The sequence below is a fragment of the Stenella coeruleoalba genome, assembly GCF_951394435.1.
Source record: "Stenella coeruleoalba genome assembly, chromosome: 3".
Taxonomy (NCBI): Eukaryota; Metazoa; Chordata; class Mammalia; order Artiodactyla; family Delphinidae; genus Stenella; species Stenella coeruleoalba.
This window is the reverse complement of record NC_137148.1, coordinates 29518369-29538806: the sequence shown is the minus strand read 5'-3', so window position 1 is coordinate 29538806 and position 20438 is coordinate 29518369. Positions and strand designations below refer to the sequence as shown.

The 20438-nt window shown below is 38.8% G+C and overlaps 2 protein-coding genes across 5 annotated transcripts in view; one reads left to right on the top strand and one right to left on the bottom strand.

The window, feature by feature from the left end:
- The window catches only part of SKP2 (S-phase kinase associated protein 2), a 32503-nt gene extending 28766 nt beyond the window's left edge, over positions 1 to 3737 (bottom strand). The window contains exons 1-2 of the mRNA XM_079918324.1: positions 3588 to 3737; positions 2808 to 3079 (exon numbers count right to left, since the gene is read on the bottom strand). Coding sequence (XP_079774450.1) covers positions 2808 to 3079; positions 3588 to 3631 — 316 coding nt within the window. The 5' untranslated portion in view covers positions 3632 to 3737. The remainder of the gene's footprint in view (positions 1 to 2807; positions 3080 to 3587) is intronic.
- Positions 3738 to 3874: 137 nt separating this feature from the next.
- Positions 3875 to 20438, top strand: part of LMBRD2 (LMBR1 domain containing 2) — a 56035-nt gene continuing 39471 nt past the window's right edge. For 2 of the 4 annotated variants that reach the window (XM_079916139.1, XM_079916136.1), the window contains exons 1-7: positions 3976 to 4147; positions 4451 to 4642; positions 14063 to 14299; positions 14557 to 14654; positions 16178 to 16273; positions 19138 to 19305; positions 20220 to 20430. In XM_079916139.1, the coding sequence (XP_079772265.1) occupies positions 14126 to 14299; positions 14557 to 14654; positions 16178 to 16273; positions 19138 to 19305; positions 20220 to 20430 (747 nt within the window). In that variant the 5' untranslated portion in view covers positions 3976 to 4147; positions 4451 to 4642; positions 14063 to 14125. Of the gene's footprint in view, positions 3938 to 3975; positions 4148 to 4450; positions 4643 to 14062; positions 14300 to 14556; positions 14655 to 16177; positions 16274 to 19137; positions 19306 to 20219; positions 20431 to 20438 lie in introns of those variants that run through there. The other 2 variants (XM_079916137.1, XM_079916138.1) reach the window with 2 other exon arrangements.

The window sequence follows — 20438 nt, the reverse complement described above, 5'->3', positions numbered from 1 at the left end:
CACACCAATTAACCAATCTCTCCTGTACGTAATTCCACGCACAGACACAGCATAGAACTGGTTTCCCTCCCTGCCTCTCTCTTAGGTCACAACAAACATAAAACTCACGATTTTCTTTCTCTTACTTCAGATAAATATATATTTTTGAAGTCAATTTTAACAGTCTAGACTCAGTGACTGGACCATTTCCAGATCCTTCTCTCTTTTCTCAGAGCCTCCGCTTTGCTGAGTAGAAGGAGGAAGCGTGTCTACGTCCAGTTGGCATCATCATGGAAGCTTTGGGTCATTCTGGCACAAGGGGCTCCCTCCCTCTGGCCTCCTAGAGCATCTGCTGCCTGAACCACTCAGCAGCTGCTAGTGCGTGAGCTGCCATCTTTTGCTGTGAGCTTCTCTTACTATGTATTCTCTTTTCTCCTCAACTTGACTTGCAATTTCCTAGAAGACGGCAGCCATCCCTTGATCTTCTGTCTTGTTTCCATAATGCCTTGCTTTAAAAATGTCATTTGTATTTCCACCCGTGTGTGTGAATGTGGAAGGACACACAGCAATCACTCCATGTCAGAAGCTATCAGCACTAAAGTCATCAAAAGCTGCTCATCTTAGCAGGAAGTGTCTTTCACCACATTTGGTTAGTCAAGCACCAAATTGCTCGTGCTGCATTCCAGACACTAAAAATAGCAGTGACATTCAATTTTGAAGCAAAAAGATCTACGTGAACAGGGTCAGGCGAACAGGATTAAGGACGAAAGACAAGTGAAGTAGCCTCTCAACTGGGTGTCATTTTGTCCACCAAATTAACTGGATTTACTTGTTGAGTGTTATGTGCAGGCAGCATGCTAAGGGCTCCATGTATACTCTTTCATCTAATCTTCACAGTAACCCATGAAGTGGGTATTACTATTCCATTTCACAAAGAAATTGAGGAACAGATAGCTCAAACAACTTCCCAAGGTTGGTAAACAGCACAATTGGGATTCGAAGCCAGATGTGCCTGACTTCACCATGATCCTTCACTGCCTTTCTAATTAATCCAACACCAAATATAGAAAAGGTCAAAAGCCAAAAAAACAGATTTTTTTTTTTTTTTTAAAGCAAGCGAGCAACCAACCAACCCATCAACCGTCCTCAAAGAAAGCCAGATGGGGGAATTCAGGAATATACTTATTTTACCTTGGCTCTGCTAGACTTCATCTTTATTTCTTGACTCTGTCTCTTCTTCTCCATCATGACCCACCCAATTTCAGTTTAGACTATGATAACCTCTTCTACAGACAATTTCAAATCTCCTAAGTCTGTCCACTCTAATGTCAGGATCTATCCAGAAGCTGACGGCTGCTTATACTACTCCCACACCTCTCGACAAGTCTCTAAGCTTTTACCCTCAACTCCCCAAAGTTTAGTCTCATCACATCAGTGTGTCCTTTTAAAAGGTCACATCACAACTCTGCTCAATAGCACCTCTAGCCCGTCTCCCACTACTCTCCCCTTTGCTCATCCACTCTGGGAATATGGCTTCCTTATTGTTCCTTGAACAAACATAACCTTCCTCTGCCCCAGGGTCTTTGCACTAGCTGCTCCCTCTGCTTGGGGCTCTCTTCTCCAAGATACTTGCATGGCACATTCCTTCATCTCCTTTAAGCCTTTGTTTAAAGTTCACTGTCCAAGCGAGGCATTCCCTTAATACCCTACAAACCAGCTTCCCGCCCCAGGACCTCCAATCCCTCTTGGCTTGTTCTATTTTTGTTTTTAGCCATAGCACTTATTCTCGTATACTACACACCAGACTTATGTTTACTGCATCCTCTCTCTAGAACAGAAGCTCCATGAGGGTAGAAATGCTTTGTGTTGCTCACTGCTGTATCCCCAGCACCTAGAACAATGCCTAGCACACAGAATGTGCTCAGCAAATATTTGCTGAATTAATGTTTTACATGGCTTGCCAGCAGGAAAAACTGATAACCCCGGGTCAATGCACTATGTTTACCTTATGGGCTTTGAGTACTCCCGGGGCTCTGATCCACTCTGGGAGGCATTTATTCACCTGCTTGAGAAGCCTGGGAACTGGGAGCTATTAAGAGCAGAATGATGTGGTGAGTTCTACATTTTAATCAGTTCACTCTAGCTCTGGGGGATGGATCTGGGGAGGTTAAGGCTGGAATTATGAGTCCATTCCAGTAATCAGGCAAGAGATGATGAGAGCCTGAGAAATATTTAGGAGACAAGAGGGAAAGATTCAATGATTGGTTGGATGTTGGGGGATGGTGGGAATCTGACTAACCTTCGGGTTTGGGGGTTGGGGAACTGAACAGATAACACGGTTAGTAATGAAGACAGAGCATACAGAAGAATCTCACTTGGGAATGGACCTGGGAAGATAAGTCTCCTCCCCTTAGTTCAACATTCACTTTAGCAGACCCTTGACAAATAACTAAAGTGATTACGGCAAAAAGCTCAACCAGGGCTACAGAGCAGCAGAATATAAACAAAAAGAATCCTAGAGGATCATCGCTTTGTTCCCAGTTGTCAGTGGCAGTCAGCTGGCCTTTGACCAGGCAGAGTCCCTCCTAAAGAAAGAGTATGGAGTGTCTTTTCATGGGTTAAAAGTTGGTCGTGCCCCTTAAGAGATACACATACCAACATTTCTGTAAACTTCAGAGACAATGAGTTGTCCCATTTCTTTGGAAAATAACTTCAGAATTCAGCAATTTTAAAAGGGCCCCATCCTAAAGGCCCCTGAACAAAGGTTTACCAACAAAATAGTTTAATCCACCACTTACTGGACTGATAGTTTTACCCTCATACCTTACCTGGAAAGTTCTCTCGATTTAGCTTAGGTCTGCGGACAATCACAAAGTCCTTGTCATTCCCTTTGCTCTTTAGCCGTTTTCGTGGGGGGCTCTGCGGGTGGCCCAGGTTTGAAAGCAGTTCCTGGGGGATGTTCTCACTGTCCACCTCCTCCTTCTCCAGGGCGGAGACCCCCATGCCTGAAAGCAGTTCAGAAGTCTTGCTAGAATCCCATCCCCACGTGAAGCTGGTGGTAACGTTGCTACTCTGGTCGGGAATCTCCTGGAGGTGTTTCCTGCAGAAACGCACAATAGCCCCACGTTCCTTTCAAAAACACACCCGTAAATAATTCCAAGGTAGGCCTAAAGGAAGCTGCAAGTTACTCATTGCAGAAAACTTTCACAGCAGCTAACTAAATTGCATTTCTACGCGCCGGCGGTGAGTTCCCAAGAATAAAAGAGAAAATAACCGAACAAATCGAACACTTCGAAAAGTCTTTTCGATTTACGATCATGCAGAAGGCCTCAAGAATTTCTTAAAGTGGAAGGAACAGACAAGGAAAGAGGGAGGGCAATCATACAGTGATTGAAAACAGCAGCCGGAAAGCCCAATAAGGGAAGCCAAATAAAATCGCACGCTGATCACCGCGCTAAAGCATCCACCCATCCACGTTTTCCCAAAGAAGAGGCCAAGCAACCATTCACATTACAGCATTACTAACAATATTAGCAAGTAGCAAAATTCGCGGCCTAAAGGAATTAAGACGGTCCATTCATGTCTGCCCCTTTTTGCAATCGGTTTACCTGTGCATGGCGTCCGCAGGTTCGGGAGTTTTAAATGCGTGCATTAATTGCAGAGGTGCCCGCCTCCTGGATTCCCGCTTTGGCGCGCGGCGGCGCACTGCGTGCGGCTCCTGCCCCCAGCAGCTAGACCCGCGAACTCTATCAACGTTCCATCCCCGCCGCGCGCGCAGAATTCTTCTGCCCGCTCTCCTCCGCGGCCGCCGTCTGCTGCCCCGCTGCCTGCTGGGAATTGTAGTTTCTGCCCTGCCTGGTAGTGCGGCTGCCTCGCTACTACTTCGTTTCCTTATAGCTTTGCCCGCCTTCAGGATACCCACAACCCCCCGCGGCTACGGGACCGGACGGCCCACAGGGTAGGCGGGGAAGCGGAAGCGGGCGGTTCTCGGGCTGACTGGGAAATGTCAGCTGCTTGATTGGCGTCGGGTTTTCCTTTCCTCGGAACCCGCAGGCCTTCAGGTGACCGCCACCGCCGTCGCCAGGGAGCGTGGGTCCCAGACCCTGGACGGCTGTGGCGGACGCGGGGTTTCCCGGTCTTTCTGGAGGCTGTCCGGCGAGATCGGGCGGTGAGCCTGAGGGGGAGAGCGTGAGGCACTTTGGGGTCTGGGGCGGAGCGCGGGCGGAGAGAGAGGGACCCCGGAGACCCAGAGAGGCCGCCGCCGCGGGGCCCACGTCCCCGGAGTGGAGGCGGTGACCCGCTCCGCCGGCCAGGTGAGAGGTTGCGGCCGCGGGCGTCACACCTGCTCTCCCCGCTGCCCGGAGCTGCGTTCTCCACCGGGGAGAGGGCGGCCCTTAGCACTAGGTCTGTGGACAGGATCCCTTCTTCATCTGTAAAATAGGCACTGTGGCAAGCGACGCTTATTTCACAGGCTTGGAGTCGGGGTCAAATCGGATAACGCGTGTGAAAGCGCTTTGTAGACGAAAACGCGGTTCAGAAGAGAGGCGGCGGTTTAATTTTAGGGCAGCAGGAGATCACGGTGGTTCCTGTGTGCAGTGGCAACGCTGAGCATCCCCTTGCAGCCTCGAGAAGGTTCATACATGCTAACATGAGAACAAATAAGGTGAGTAATTGTTTGCAAAGGGCTTTCAGTGCAACACTAGGCGCTGCCAGCAAAGCCATTCGGTTGCTCACTCTCAACCAGCTTCTTTCTGTTTGCCTCGCCTCCTGAAAGCACGCTGCTTTTAGCCTCTGTCCGCGGAGAAGAGTTTGGAGCTGGTTGGAGTAGAGAGAGTGGCATACTCCGGGTAGGATGACCGTGCGAAATGCATTATGCAAACTGTACTGTAACTGTGACCCTGGGAAAGCGGTGGAAGAGAGATAGGGGAATAGCTTCCACCCCTAATAAAAATGGAGAGGATGTATAAGGTTCAGAAGTAAGCAACCCAGCGTCATAAATATATTAGAATATTACTTAAGTATGCTGTGTACCATGCCTTTTTATTTCTTTTTTTTTTTTTTTAAAAAGCTTCGATTTACACTGGAATTAAACCTCCCTTGCTTGGGTACGTGCTTGTTTCAGACTTGATGCTTAGCTTGAAAAATAACCACTACTTTAAAAAATTAATTGAGGGGCTTTAAAAAAAATTTCTTTAAAAAAAAAAAAGCTTCGATTTACACTGGAATTAAACCTCCCTTGTTTGGGTACGTGCTTGTTTCAGGCTTGATGCTTAGCTTGAAAAATAACCACCTTTTGACAGAGGAAAGCATTCATGAACCTTTAGTTTGTTCCTGAAACTAGGTGAAATTGGTGTAAAGAAGGGATCTGTTCACAGATTGAGTCTGATTGAAACCAGATGAAGAATATGAGGCTGAATGTTCACAATTCATTAAACTAATGTTACCTGGAAAATACTTTTAAATGCAGTGTTCTGATTTTTTACATAAAGTGACCTTTAAGCAGTTACCTTCGCTTGAAATCTACATCCTTTTCCCTTAAAATTGCAACTCAGAGGAAATATTTTTAACATAAAAAAGTTAGTCTCCTTCAGGAAAGTGAACAAGACAGAGGGCGCTTATAAGCTAATGAAGGAGAAAGAACAAACAAGAAAAAAATATTTAAAATATTTGAGAATAAACAAAGTTTTGAGGTATAAAGTAATTGGGAGAGGCCACTTTAGATAGAGGTCTTATAGATAGGAAGTTCTAACAGATGGGATGATTCTAAATTTAAAGATAAGAAATATCCTCATACTAGGATTTAGCCTGAGAGCTAGGGAACATTTCTAGTTTTCAGAATACTTGGAATGTCTGAATTAGTGGGCACAAGGTCCTTTATAGGACTTCAGAGAGAGCCTGTCAACTTGGAAAATCAAAGTCTTCAAATTGTAGAATAGATATTTCACTAACAGTTTGCTCTGGCAGCAAAAATAGCATACTAAAATGGGAATAATTTTTTTCTGCATTCCTTCTAATAATGGCTGTTCTCTTAATATAGTAAGTAAAAGTTTAACTTGGTAAATTGGTACTTTAATATAAGGAATTGTGTCCATTGAAGACTTGAGATTACCAGCTACATAGAGGTTGCTGTTTGGTCTTTTCAAGAACTGCATTATGATTGCTACTGATGTAGATTATTTTGTTTTCCTGATTAATTTTATTCTTTTAATCTACTCAGCACACCCCATGTCCCATTTTAGTGAGAGAGGTATACCATATTTCTAGAAGTAGAATTACTAGATCAGTATCTAGGACAAATCAATTACATTTTTTTTTATGTCTGCAAATGACATTAGAGTAATTTCTAGTACTCTTTAGAAGTTTCAGATAGAGTACAAAGTGAGTTTGTAAATTGGGAAAATGTTTCTCATACAAGAGGCAAGAGCATAGTTAGTTACAGCGTATTCAATATTAGGGCATAGGACAGGCCAAAAAGGACTAGAAATTACATTCAGCTATAAGCTATGTATATAGCTTATATGTATATATATATTCAGTAGTATATTATTGTTCTTTTTGAAAATCAAATGTGACAAAAGAGATTCTATTTAAATAGAAGTGTGATGTGCTTTTTCCTTAGTTCCATCATAGCATGAAGTAAATCTTAAGATTTGTTAGTGTTTTTTTATGTTATTTAGCTTAGGTGAACAAAAGACTAAGAACAGTTACATAGCAAGAAGTTTTTATCTGCTAATCAAGTTTCAAAAGATTCCTTTTCCCTCAATTAGTTTTATTTTTATTTATTTATTTTTAATTTATTATTTATTTAGTTAGTTTTGGCTGCATTGGGTCTTTGTTGCTGCACGCGGGCTTTCTCTAGTTGCGGCGAGCGGGGGCTACTCTTTGTTGCGGTGCGTGGGCTTTTCCTTGCGGTGGCTTCTCTTGCTGCGGAGCACGAGCTCTAGGTGCACAGGCTTCAGTAGTTGTGATGCGTGGGCTCAGTAGTTGTGGCACACGGGCTTAGTTGCTCTGTGGCATGTGAGACCTTCCCGGACCAGGGATTGAACCTGTGTCCCCTGCATTGGCAGGCAGATTCTTAACCACTGCGCCACCAGGGAAGCCCCTCAATTAATTTTAAAGTAGATCTAAAAGATCTACTTTTTAAAGTAGTTCTCTGCAGTTTAATACTCTCTATAATGGGCAGATTGGGGCAAGAACAGAAGGGCTCTTTCCCAATTCTGATATGCTCTGTTTTCTTTTTTACTTTCCCCATGTAGATTAGAGTCATATATTATACTTAAGTTATGGCAGCCTTAAAACTGCAAAGTTAAAAAGGCTTAGTTAAATTCTATATTAAACATGACTTTATTAGCACTGTCTTTATATATATAAAGAAATAACTGATAGGAGAACGTTTCTACTTTGTTCATTGAAATGAACAAATGAAAACTGAGCAAAAGAAATGATTTAAACAGTCTAAATTGCATTGAGAAAGTATGTCTGGACTGGAGCAGAGACTCTGGTATCCTAATTGTGAGCCTGGCTTTGTAGTCAGGATGCCTCTGAATCCCACTTCTTACCCTCTCTGTGCCATTTTCTCCTCTACTAAATAAGGTTACTAACCTTTCTTACTGGGCTGTGAAGTGTAATTCGATACAGCATGTTAAGCGCTAGCACAATGCTTGGAATCTAGTAAACTCACACAAAATATTAACTACTAGTTTTTTTAAAAAACTATTTTGTTACTAGGAAGGATTCTAAAGATTATTTTCTAATTACCAAAGTAAGTCTTATAATCTCTTTACCTAAAATCTTTAAGGATCCGTTACAGTTCCAGTTGTTTTCTTCTTGCCTACTTACTGGTTGCTACCTCTCTCACGCCTTGCCAAAGGTGGAACAGTTTGTATATGTCCATCTTTCTTCAAAAGGCTTGTTGCTCTTTGGAATTCACTTCACCTGGTTGGTTTGCCAACTCAGCTCATTTTTTAAGATGGCTTCAAAAGATATTACGCCTTTTTTGCATTTTTAGAGTGGGAGTTACATTCTTTTGTGGTATTCTATCTGTATCCTAAGCTGAATTCTCCTTATACCTGAAATCGTTAAACATGGGATTAATGATTATCTTTGGAGGGTTTAAATTTTGATTGGTGGTAAAGAATTGTTGACTTTCATTATTTACATCTAGTTCTGATTCTTTTGATTTTTCATTATTTGGATCTCGAGTTGTCTCCTAGTTTTTATTCACATGTCTGAGTAAAGATACATATTTAAGTTAACACAGTCTGTCTGATGAATCATTAGGTTCTAGTTGGAAATTTTTAATTCAGTTCAGAATCTTAGGTTTTGGCAAAATTTTTGTCCTGTTCTCTTGTTCAGTTGATACCAATCTTTCCTTCCTGTCTTTTTCTTTTCTTCCCTCACCCCCTTTTTTTTTTTTGAAAATATTTGGGATGTTTCAGATTCCAAAATGATCTTAACCTCTAAATTTTCTACTTAAAGTGTGTTTAGCCTGAAAAACTATCATCAACCATAAAATACTCAGGAAATAGTACTCCAAGTCAGTAACATTAGTAAACTCATGAAAGGCATTTGAAGGTAGTATTGTATAATATCTTGATGATTGGTAAAAGACTGAATTGGATTTTAAATGTTTAAAACTTTCAGAACTGATATTTTGAAAGGTAGACTGTGCCTGCATATTAGGTACTAAAATATGAGTGAATGAATTGGCATTTTGATTTTAAGTAAAATCTACTTTTGCTGCTGTGGCGTTAATGCCCACCTATGATAGCTTTATGCCTCTTTTTCATTTCTAATCACATGGAACTAAATTTGGATTTGCCTCCAAATTTTAGCATTTTCTTGTTTTATTTTTGCCTTTTAGCCTAAACACATTATTTTGATAAAGAATATCATTAGAAGGACCATTGTTGTGGTCAAAGGAATATTTGCCCTTTTGCCCCCAAGTATATTTTTGCATAGCTGCACATCGTTACAGTTCAGCAAATGATCCATTTTGCTTCACCTCCATTTTGATCATTTGCCTAGAAGAATGGCAATGTCTTTCTATATGACGTTGGTGTGTCAAGTGTACCTTCTTGACATGGCTTTGAGATGTGTTCTATCTCTTTACAATGGACAGAACACAAAGGACAGATGAAGGGGTGTTTGGGCTATCTTACAGACCTAGAGAGGTAATCCTACTTAGTCAGGTGAGGCAAGGGGAGCAATTTCTGTGAACATGAACATCATTTTTTGTTTTATAGGAATGAGTGTGGGTCCAAGCTGTGGTAACCACAGAGAATGAGAAACAAAAAGCATTTGGTATCCATCCATTCATGGTTTTTTGGGGGTTGGGGGGGAAGACCATTTAGGGTAAAGCTATACTTCGAGACCATTGAGGCAACTAGTTATCTTCTGGAAGCACACGGTATGAAGGAAGTGGAGATTAGCAACTAGCATTTATTGAAGATCTACTTTGGAACTCCTTTTGGTGTTTTACTTTTATAACTCACTGGATCTTCATAGCAACCTGTGTAAGGTGATCATATATCCTCATTCAACAGCTTAAATTGCATACAATTACACAATTATTAAATAGAGTTGAGATTTGGAACCCAGGTTTACAGTAATATAATAAAACATTTGTGTTTTAAAATAGTTGTAATTCTAGGCACTTGGTAACACTACAGCAAAATTTTTCATTGTCTAGTTGCTATGTGTTTTACTTTCATATTACTACACTGATTTTTAAATAGTATTAAAATTACAAAAAATACACTTATCATTTGAAATTAAAAGCACACACATACAAAGAAAGAGCAAGAAAGAAAATAGAAGTCATCTCTTTACTACGTTGTGGCACCACTTAGCATTTTGATGTATATTTGTCCATACATATATGTGCGTTTCTTATGTATACTCCCTAAGATCCCACCCATGCCCCTTTTTACATCTCTAAAGTGTGCCTCTGGGTCTCACCTTTCTTCTGGGCTGGAGGAATCTGGTGGGCCCCTTTAATCATTGTCTGTAATGGAGTCTTTCTGTTAGGTGGTCCTTGACTCAGACACAGATCCCTGCTCCCATAGGTCATGGCCAGGTTAGCGGGATTAGTGATTTATGAAACGCTTGGCTGCTTTTGTCAAAAAGGTAATGGACAACAATGAGACTGGTGGACATTTTTAAGACTTGGTGAACTATTTAGTACAAACATTTAAGTTGTTTCTATGTTTTTATGTTTAAATAATGCTGCTGTGAAAAATAATATTGTAGATAAATCTTTGTTCCCATTTTGGTTTTTCTCTAAGTTATTTGAAGAAGTGTTGCTAGGGCCACAAGGATATATACTTTTTTTAAGTTCTTCGATACCTAGTGCCAAATTGCTGTCCACCCTGGCAATGAGTTTTTTTTTAATACACCATACTTGAGTTGTCCAATCTTTATTTTTATTCGATTTTAATTGATAATTATTTTATGAATTTAATATACAAATAACTAAATCAGATGGAGAATACAGCACCCCTAGCTTTGAACAGAAAATTATTCAGTTGAAACAACTAAAACAGGCTATAGGAATTCGTAAGGAACCTTGGAAACTACTATCATTCTGCACCGTAAAAAAAAATTCCTTATTTAAAATTAGGTACAAGGTCAAAGATATGTACTTTAAAACTATTATTTTCTCATCTCAGGTTAGGGAAATCCCAACTTTCATTTCTAGTTTCATGGGACCCCCTAGGCATAACCTTTTGTCATAACAAGGCAACAAGTGTTCAGTTTGAACTGAAATAAATGGTGTGATGAACAGAATAACAGACCCCCAAGGATATCTATGCCTTAATCCCTGTGGAACCAGTAAATATGACTAGATTATCCAGGTGGGCCCAGTGAGATCAGATGAACCCTTAAAAGCAGAACTTTCTTCAAGCAAAGGGCAGAAGAGAAAGTTAGCAGTTTCAAGCATGCAGAGGATTTGACAAGCCATTTCTGGCTCTGAGGTATATAGGGCTGCATGCAAAGACCAGAAAGAAGCCTCTAGAACTAAGGGCAAATGCTAGCTGACAGCCAGCAAGGAAATGAGGATCTCAGTCCTATAACCATAACAAACTGAATTTTACCAACAGCCTGAAGGAACTATGGATTCTTCCCCAGAGTCTCCAGAAAGGAGGCCCTGCTGACACCTTGATTTCAATATTGAGAACTCAGTTGAGCCACACTGTGCCTAGACATCTGACCCACAGAAACTATGAAATATCTAACCTTCAGAAACTATGACACGTGGGTGTTGTTTTAAGACACTAAGTTTACAGTAATTCTTTACAACAGCAATAGGAGACAAATACACTGAGTATGGGAAGAGATGTAACCAAATCATTTCTTTATACTAGAATAAAGGATCCATAATTCTTTTTATTCACTATAACATTTAAAAGTACTATGAATCAGACTGAAAAACTGACAGCTGTTATAAAAAAGATAGTAACTAGCAGCAAGTTTATAACTGATTGTTTTATAACTGATTGTGTTGTTTGCTTATATCCATAATCTTATTATGTAACTATTATCGATGTTTCCACATATTTCATTGTTGTTCATTCATTCTTATTTTTATGCATGTTATGTAAAAATCTGTGAATCTAGTTTTTCAGTTAATGTTATGGTAGTTTTCTAATGTTATTGAATAATCTTAACAAATATCCTTTCTTATACTTCAGTAATAGACCATCAATGGTTCTGCCATGCCTTAGCATTTCCTTGCTAATCTCTGATATCCATTCTTTTTTCTATGGTTGTCATACTCCTTGCACTGGACAATTTCAGGCAAAATAAGTATCGAGGTCCAACCATAAAGGGATTTTCATATGATAATTATATTAAATTCACATTGAGTGATTTTTTTCTTAAAAAAGCTGTATCTTAAAGATGGTAACAGTTTTCATCAGCACATTCTACATCGAGCTGTCACCTAACCACTTAATCTATTATTTTTTTTTTTTTTGTGGTATGCGGGCCTCTCACTGTTGTGGCCTCTCCCATTGCGGAGCACAGGCTCCGGACGCGCAGGCTCAGCGGCCATGGCTCACGGGCCCAGCCGCTCCACGGCATGTGGGATCTTCCCGGACCGGGGCACGAACCCGCGTCCCCTGCATCGGCAGGCGGACTCTCAACCACTGAGCCACCAGGGAAGCCCTATTCTTGACTTAAAAATAAGATTAACTCACTGTTATTGTGATGGTACAAGTTGTTTCTTTGAAAATGAAATTTGAAATTTTGAGTAGTAGCAATGAGCAGAGTTCTAAGCCTTTTGAGTTGTAATAAGTATTTGTAAAATTAGTTTTGGGGACAATAACAAGAGTTTTACATTGACTTTGAAGTCAGCAGTAATAAAAAATAGTGTATATACTAAAGCATACAGTAACGTTTTTTATTCATTGGCTTATTCATTCAATAGATATTTTTTGAATAGTGACTGTATGCCAGACACTATTAGAGACATGGGGTACAGTACTGAATAAAATAGTCAAGTCTCTGCTCTCATGGAGTCTGTGTGTGTGTGTGTGTGTGTGTTGGGGGGTGTTTTCAGGGAGACAGTAAAGAATATACATTATATCAGGTGGATAAGTGCTTTGAAGAAAAATATAGCAGGATATGGTGATAGAGAGTGACAAATGGGTTTCAATTTTAGATATTTAAGAATGAAAATATTGGTTGAAATCCACAGAGGAATGGAAAGAAACTACTTCAATAATATAAAGAAATAATGAAGTAGTTTATTAAATGTGATTTTTTTTTTTTTTTTTTTTTTTTTTTTTGCGGTACGCGGGCCTCTCACTGTTGTGGCCTCTCCCGTAGCGGAGCACAGGCTCCGGACGCTCAGGCTTAGCGGCCATGGCTCACAGGCCCAGCCGCTCCACGGCATGTGGGATCTTCCCGGACCAGGGCACGAACCCGTGTCCCCCGCATCGGCAGGCGGACTTTCAACCACTGCGCCACCAGGGAAGCCCTAAATGTGATTTTTATTTGTGATATTCCATATAGAAGTATTTCTTATGTAAATTTAAATTTAGACTGTTAAAGTACCCAAATTTCTTTATTCTTTTAATAACTAGTTTTGGTTGGAGATCTTTGTTAATTTGACATATTTTATTGATTCTACCTTATTTTATTTTGGTGGGTTGCATCATAATCTTGATTCTCTGTGTTAAGATGTTGATTCGTTCCTTGGGATACTGTAGTTAATCCATAGACAAAGAAAAATGCCTGACATTGATTTTATAGAGGTGAAAAGCACATATATTTTCTTCAGTTAGTGAAGGTAAATTATTTTATAAGAGTAGAGAGACATCAAATAAACCATTTTCTGCTATCTGTATCATCAACATTTATAATTAAAAATATTTTCAAATGTATGACTTTATTCAGTAGTCATTGATAAATTTTTCTGCCTATAAAATAGGTGAAGTAACTTTAAAGAAAATAAGATTTGTATAGATAGATGGAAAGTGGTGAGTATATTGAGTTTATTTTGTGGAGCAGTAAATGAATAAGAATTTCAGGTCCCAAAAGTTAGACAAGATTAGGATGAAAGAAAGAAAAATACTGTTTCAAACAAAGGAAATGTTACTTTCAAATGGTCTCTCTCTTTCTGGCTCTCCCTCCCTCTCTTTTAGAAAATTTAAGTAGTGACTATCAATACTTAGAAAACTTTATTTTACAAAATATCTAATTTCCTAGAATCCAGTCACTAGTGTATTTAATAGAAAATATTCTGTTAGGGCTTATAATATTAAGGAACAAACTTCAAGTGATGCTGTATTGAAACTGTTCATATCTAGTATTCTTACTTTGTAATATTTTTGGAACTAGTGTGGTTTTTGCTAAAATAGTTTTTTTCCTGAAGATACAATTTATGTGAAATTTTCAACATATGATTTAAAAAATAAGACTAAGTACTTGAGAGTAGGAATTATCCTTTTCATCTTACTTATAGTCCAATGTAAAGCCTGACAGTTTTCTAAAGAATCTATTAGTACATTAATAAAAAAATAATTAGGAGATTTCCAAGTGGTCATTTCCTATGTTAACACTTTTTTTTTTTTTTCAGTTTACAGATATGATCCAAGCCTGTATGTGAATTACTTTGGTTAATCAGAGCAAACATTGAATAATGAGTGGTGCAGCTTTGGGACTCGAGATTGTTTTTGTCTTTTTTTTGGCATTATTCCTACTTCATCGATATGGAGACTTTAAGAAACAACATAGACTTGTAATTGTTGGAACACTGCTAGCTTGGTATCTCTGCTTTCTAATTGTCTTCATACTGCCTCTGGATGTTAGTACGGTAAGAGGTGAAACTGATTTTCACAATTTAAAAGGCAGTTGTAGTCATACAGCATGTTTGAGATATGTTTTTAAGACAACCAAGTCATGTAAAAGTTAACTTATATTTTAAACTTAAGAGTTACTCTATGAATTTGATTACTAAAAAGCATAGCCAGGAAGGTACTTTTGGGTAGATAGGTTGATACACTTCAATATCCCTTAAGTGCTTGGTAACTTTTTGGTTTTCATTTTTAAACCATACCTTCATTGCTTTAGACAATATACAACCGGTGCAAACATGCTGCTGCAAACTCGAGCCCTACTGAGAGTAGCAACATTACAGGACTGTATGCAGCTGCTACCCCGGTTCCAAGGTACTTTCTTCTTCTTTTTTTTTTTTTTTTTAATATTGTAGGGGGCAATTTGTTTAAAACTTGTCGGTTTTTACCATCTGGATTTTATATTTATAAAAGTTTATCCTTGTTCTCTATTCACCTCCCTTCTTCATCCTTTGCTAATAGACTTTTAATTACCTTGTATCTTATTTAAGTTTAAATCTTTTTTTTCTTTTTCTTTTTTTTTTTTTTTTTTTTGCGGTATGCGGGCCTCTCACTGTTGTGGCCTCTCCCGTTGCGGAGCACAGGCTCCAGACGCGCAGGCTCAGCGGCCATGGCTCACGGGCCCAGCCGCTCTGCGGCATGTGGGATCTTCCCGGACCAGGGCACGAACCCGTGTCCCCTGCATTGGCAGGCGGACTCTCAACTGCTGCGCCACCCGGGAAGCCCCTTAAGTTTAAATCTTAAATAAATTTTAGATATTGGTAAACAAGGCCTTTCAGTAGATGCTAATGAGAAGCTTGGAGAAGACCTGATTTTTTTTAGTCCCTTACTAAGAAAGTAACTTCCAAAAGCTGTTTTTCCTCTCAGCCTCTCCCCGATCCAAAAAAAAATGGGGCATGCATTTTCTCATTTGCCTTAATTTACAAGGTTGTAATAAAGGACGAGGAGATTATTCTGTATGTAGGATATTCCTTTCATATTGCACATCCTTTGATATCATTATAGTTTTAGATTGAGAATAAAGTTCAAATTATCAAAAGGTTATATTGAATTCATATCAAACTTCCAAGTAAAAAACTAACAAATATTGGTTATAGCTTTTACCAATGCTTTAAGTGGTGTTTGCATGCTTCTTTATGCAGCTTTTATTTTATTTTTTTTTAATCAAAGCTGGATAAGGGTAAATGTTAAATGTAGTTGTTATTCCCTTTTGAAGAGCCATTGTGGATTGTTGGAAGCCTTTGGACTAAAGGATAGCCTTACAGTCTAGGCAGGCTATTACTGGAAGAATCTATGGGCAGATACACATATATTCAGAAACTTCAAACAGAATTATGTATAGATGCTGGCATCTATCTCCATAGGAGATATGCTATATGACTGATGAGTTAGGGTTCCAGTTTCTAGGGATTAATCACCTAACGTCTTTCTCTCCTTCCTGCCATAACCAGCCCCACAAATGGGGTGAGTGTGTATCTTAAAGGTAATCATCAACCCTAAAGGTAACCAAATCAGAGATTTGATTTCATGATGCATTTGCTTTTAAAGACTGTCACTTTATTAATCTATTAGAACATTCTGTCCTCTTTTACTCAATGACTAAAAAAAACACTGAAAGTTGAAAATTTAAATGCATTCCTCTTTAAAACAGTTTTATTCCCTTTTTGTATGTTTTTTCAACAGTCAGCTTTGAATTTTAAGTTTTCTATGAAATTTTACAAATTAGAATCAATAATTTAAAATCTGAATATAAGTGAACTTTGCCACACACAAATTAATTGTGCAATTCATGTAAATAATCATTTATGATTAATTGGCTTTAAATTGTTATTAAATAGCCAACGTCCGTGTTTCAAGCCATGGAGTTATATTCCTGATGGAATCATGCCAATTTTCTGGAGGGTAGTATATTGGACATCACAATTTTTAACATGGTAAGTGGTAGTGAAGGATAAAATTTTTGATACTTTGGCTAAATTTTTAAAAGTGATTATTTTTCCAGTCAACTTTCATATTTTAGAATTTATTCAAGTGTCACTTTTTTTCCCTCAAATCTGTATCCTGTCTCTTCTGCTCATTCGGGTCTCTCACATCTTAAAAGGAATGAAAAGAAAAAAAGAAGAAATAGAGAACAGAAACAAAAAATTCTCCTCGTCACCATTCCCTTTTAGTAATTGCCTTCTCTCTGGACATTCTTCAGTTCAGTTTTCTTCAAGTCCCATTGTTACGTGAAAATGCTCTCTTGCTAAGGTCATCATTATCCCCTGGTTTTCTTTCTATGTGCTTCGCCCAACCTTCTGAATTTCCTTTATGGGCTCCATTTCTGTGGCGCATTTCCTAAAGGTTGGTGTTCCCTAGGGTCCCATCTTTGGTCATCTTGTTATCTGACTCTCCTTGAACAACTTTAATTATAGCCATGGTTTCATTAACCTGTGATGCATTCCAGATCGTTCTTTCTACCTGATATAGCTTTGTCTTTCTGCTGTGCTCCAGACTCATACTTTTTCCACTGCCTACTGAGCATTTTAGATATTATGCGGGTAACTAAGCTCTAAAACTGGAGGTGGTGAACATTGCAAGAGAAAAAATCACATAGCAGAGGGTAGTGCCCCTGTAGCATGTTCACTGAACTTGACTAGGCCCTCAACATTGCCAGACTTTCATCTTTTGTTTCTCTCGTCTGCTTGCTCTTCATTCTCCACAACAAATCTTTCCAATCACTACAAACCTCAGCTCTTCCCTTTGTGACTCTCTCTCACATCCTAGAAACAATCGCCTTTTCTCATTGCAGATGACTTTACTTCCTGCCTCCCAGTGAAAAAAGAAGTCATCAGATGGCAGCTCTTTTCAGCTTCTTACCAGCAAACCTACCTACCTACCCATCCTTTCTTTCTTTCCCTCCAAGAATGGAAGAGTCCCTCTTCCCGAAGTATGGACCCATCCCTTTCAGCTCTCGTTACTTATACTTCTAGCTTCCAGTTTCAACCAAGCATGTACAATTCTCTCATCTTTAAAAACAAAACAAAACTGTCTCAAATCAGAACCCTTTCCAGTTTTCTATCTTCCCCCTCAATGATCTACTCATCACAGCTGAATTTTTTAAGAGAGACTTTTTTTGAGTATGAATTAGTACAGTAAATTGCACAGATCATGTTTAGTTTGACTTTTTTCAAAGTGAATACACCCATGTAATCAGCACCCAGATCATGATATAGAACATGAACAATATCCCCCGAAGCTTCCCTCATACTTCTTTCCCAGTCATTATGCTCCCCAAAGGTAACCATGATTCTGACTTTGATCACCATAGATTAGTTTTGCCTGCTTTTCAACTTTATAAATATGGACTTATATAGTATGTACTTTTTTGCCTCTCTCTTTTTGCGCACATATTTGGAAGATTCTTCTATGTTGTATGTCTCAGTATTCTTTTCTTTTTTATTTCTGTAAAACGTTCCATTTTGTGAGTATACCATAGTTTATCCTACCCAGCCAAACTTCTTGAATTGTCTGCATCAGTGTCTCCATTTGCTCACTGCTTACCCTTTCCGCAACCCATTGAACCGTATTTTCTACCCTCCCTTCTCCACTCGCACATACAAGCTCTTAATTTACTTGACCTCTTGGCAGCATTTGATTCTATTGTTTTCTCTCTCCCTTTCAAATACTTTCTTCTGGTTTCTGCTCCATATACTCCTTAGTTTTCTTCTGTAGCTCTTGACTGCTCTCTCAGTTTCCTTTGCTGGTCTCCTGTTTGTTGGCCTTTCCTTTAAAAGTTGATATTTCTCAGGGGTTCGTCTCATATCTTTCCTTATCATTCATTCTAAATCAGTTTCTGTTTTTTTAAATTTATTTATTTTAAATTTATTTTATTTTTGGCTGTGTTGGGTCTTCATTGCTGTGCACGGGGTTTCTCTAGTTGCAGCGAGTGGGGGCTACTCTTTGTTGTGGTGCGCGGGCTTCTCATTGCGGTGGCTTCTCTTGCTGCGGAGCATGGGCTCTAGGGGCGCGGGCTTCAGTAGTTGTGGCTCATGGGCTCTAGAGTGCAGGCTCAGTGGTTTTGGCGCATGGGCTTAGTTGCTCTGTGCATGTGGGATCTTTCCAGACCAGGGCTTGAACCTGTGTCCCCTGCATTGGCGGGCGGATTCTTAACCACTGCACCACCAGGGAAGCCCTTCATTCATTCTATATACTCACCCTTCCAGCTTTCATCTACTGATGTTGTTTCACTACCATTGATATGGTGATGACTCTAAAAGCTACTTCCTGTGCACCTCCTTTGGGATGTGTCCTAGCTACTTCAACATCAGTATACTCTCTCCTGCTTCTTAGCACAGCACCACCCCTTACCCTCTCTAAATAATTCCAGTTTTGTTCCATTTAAGTACATTCTCCATGTTGAAGCTTTATCAGTCCTTAGAAAACTAAAATTTGATCATGTCTCCTTTCCGTTAAAGAAAATGATTCCTCATTATTCTTTGGATGCAATCTAAATTATTCATAAAAGCATTGAAGGCCTTTTTTTAGATTCATTTTAAGCCACGCATACTGTTGTACTCTCTCTTGGTCATCGTGGCCTCCTTTTGCTCCCAGGAATGTGCTTTGCTCTCCCCAAAATTTAATACTAGGAAAATATTCAGCTATCTATTATAGTTTGGTTCAGTATTAATTATTACTCAAAATCATATTATTCATGAAAAGAACTGCACATTAAAATTGAGATTCACATATTTTCAGTATTTTGAGATTATACAGACATGTCAAGTGTTTTTTAATCATATTCTTTCTTATCATCCAGGATTCTGTTACCTTTTATGCAGTCGTATGCAAGATCAGGAGGGTTTTCCATTACTGGAAAGATCAAAACTGCACTGATTGAGAATGCAATCTATTATGGCACCTACTTGCTGATTTTTGGAGCGTTTTTAATTTATGTAGCTGTAAACCCACACTTGCACTTAGAATGGTAAGAAAAACCATGTTCTTAACATTGTTTCTGTATACAGTTGCATTTTTGAAAATTAATTTTTATCTCATATGCAGGTTAACAAACATTTCCTTGAGAAACCTACCATTATATGTTTTATAGATTCCCCCAGAAGAACATCATAATAATATATATTACTAAGAAGGAAAATATGGAATAACATCTTTGAATATACATATTGGACAAGGGACTGATGCTTTGTCTAAGAGCTATATGTTAAAAGTATTAACTCCCATGATTTTATGATAGACTTTCAAATTTTGTGTATGACTAAATACCTAGATTTCTTTCTCATTGGAACTTGTGAATACTTTTCTTTTGTTCTGACTATAATTTGAGGGCATATTTCTCTTTAACTTTGAATTTATCATTGCAATAAAATTGAAATCTGTATTATACTTGTGGTCTGTTATACGTGAAGAGTCAGAGCTGAGAAGTTTAGGAATGGAGTGGCAATGATAATCCTTACTGTTGCATTCTTGAGGTTTGCGTGCATCTGCCTTAAAACAAGTTAAAATTTTTTCAGGCTTAAAATTTTTTTCAGGCTTCTCTTGGTTAATATTAAATAAGAAAGCACCTAATGAAAAATATATTTTCTTCAGGATAATTCTTGCCATGAATTTTCCTAGATTCTAATTTTAACTATAATAGAAGCCGTGTTTCCTGTGTTAAAATCTATTTCTGCAGTCACACTCTAACTTTTCATTAAAACACGTTATATGCTGTTACTAAAAGAGTAGCTGAGGATTTGAAGGTCGAATTTTTTCATATAAAATTGGAGCCATCTTGTAGGGCAGTTGTTTTCTGAGAAAACATTTAACACTAGTTCCATTTAACATTTTTGTTGCAAAAATTTATCTATCACAGCTATCTGCTTATGTTTTCTTCCTTAGGAACCAGCTTCAGACAATTGGGATAGCTGCTGCAAATACATGGGGTCTTTTTCTTCTGGTGTTGTTGTTGGGGTATGGCTTGGTAGAAATCCCTCGCTCATACTGGAATGGAGCAAAAAGAGGTTATCTACTTATGAAAACTTATTTTAAGGCAGCCAAATTGATGACGGAGAAAGCAGATGCAGAAGAGACTTTAGAAGATGTCATGGAGGTAAGTAA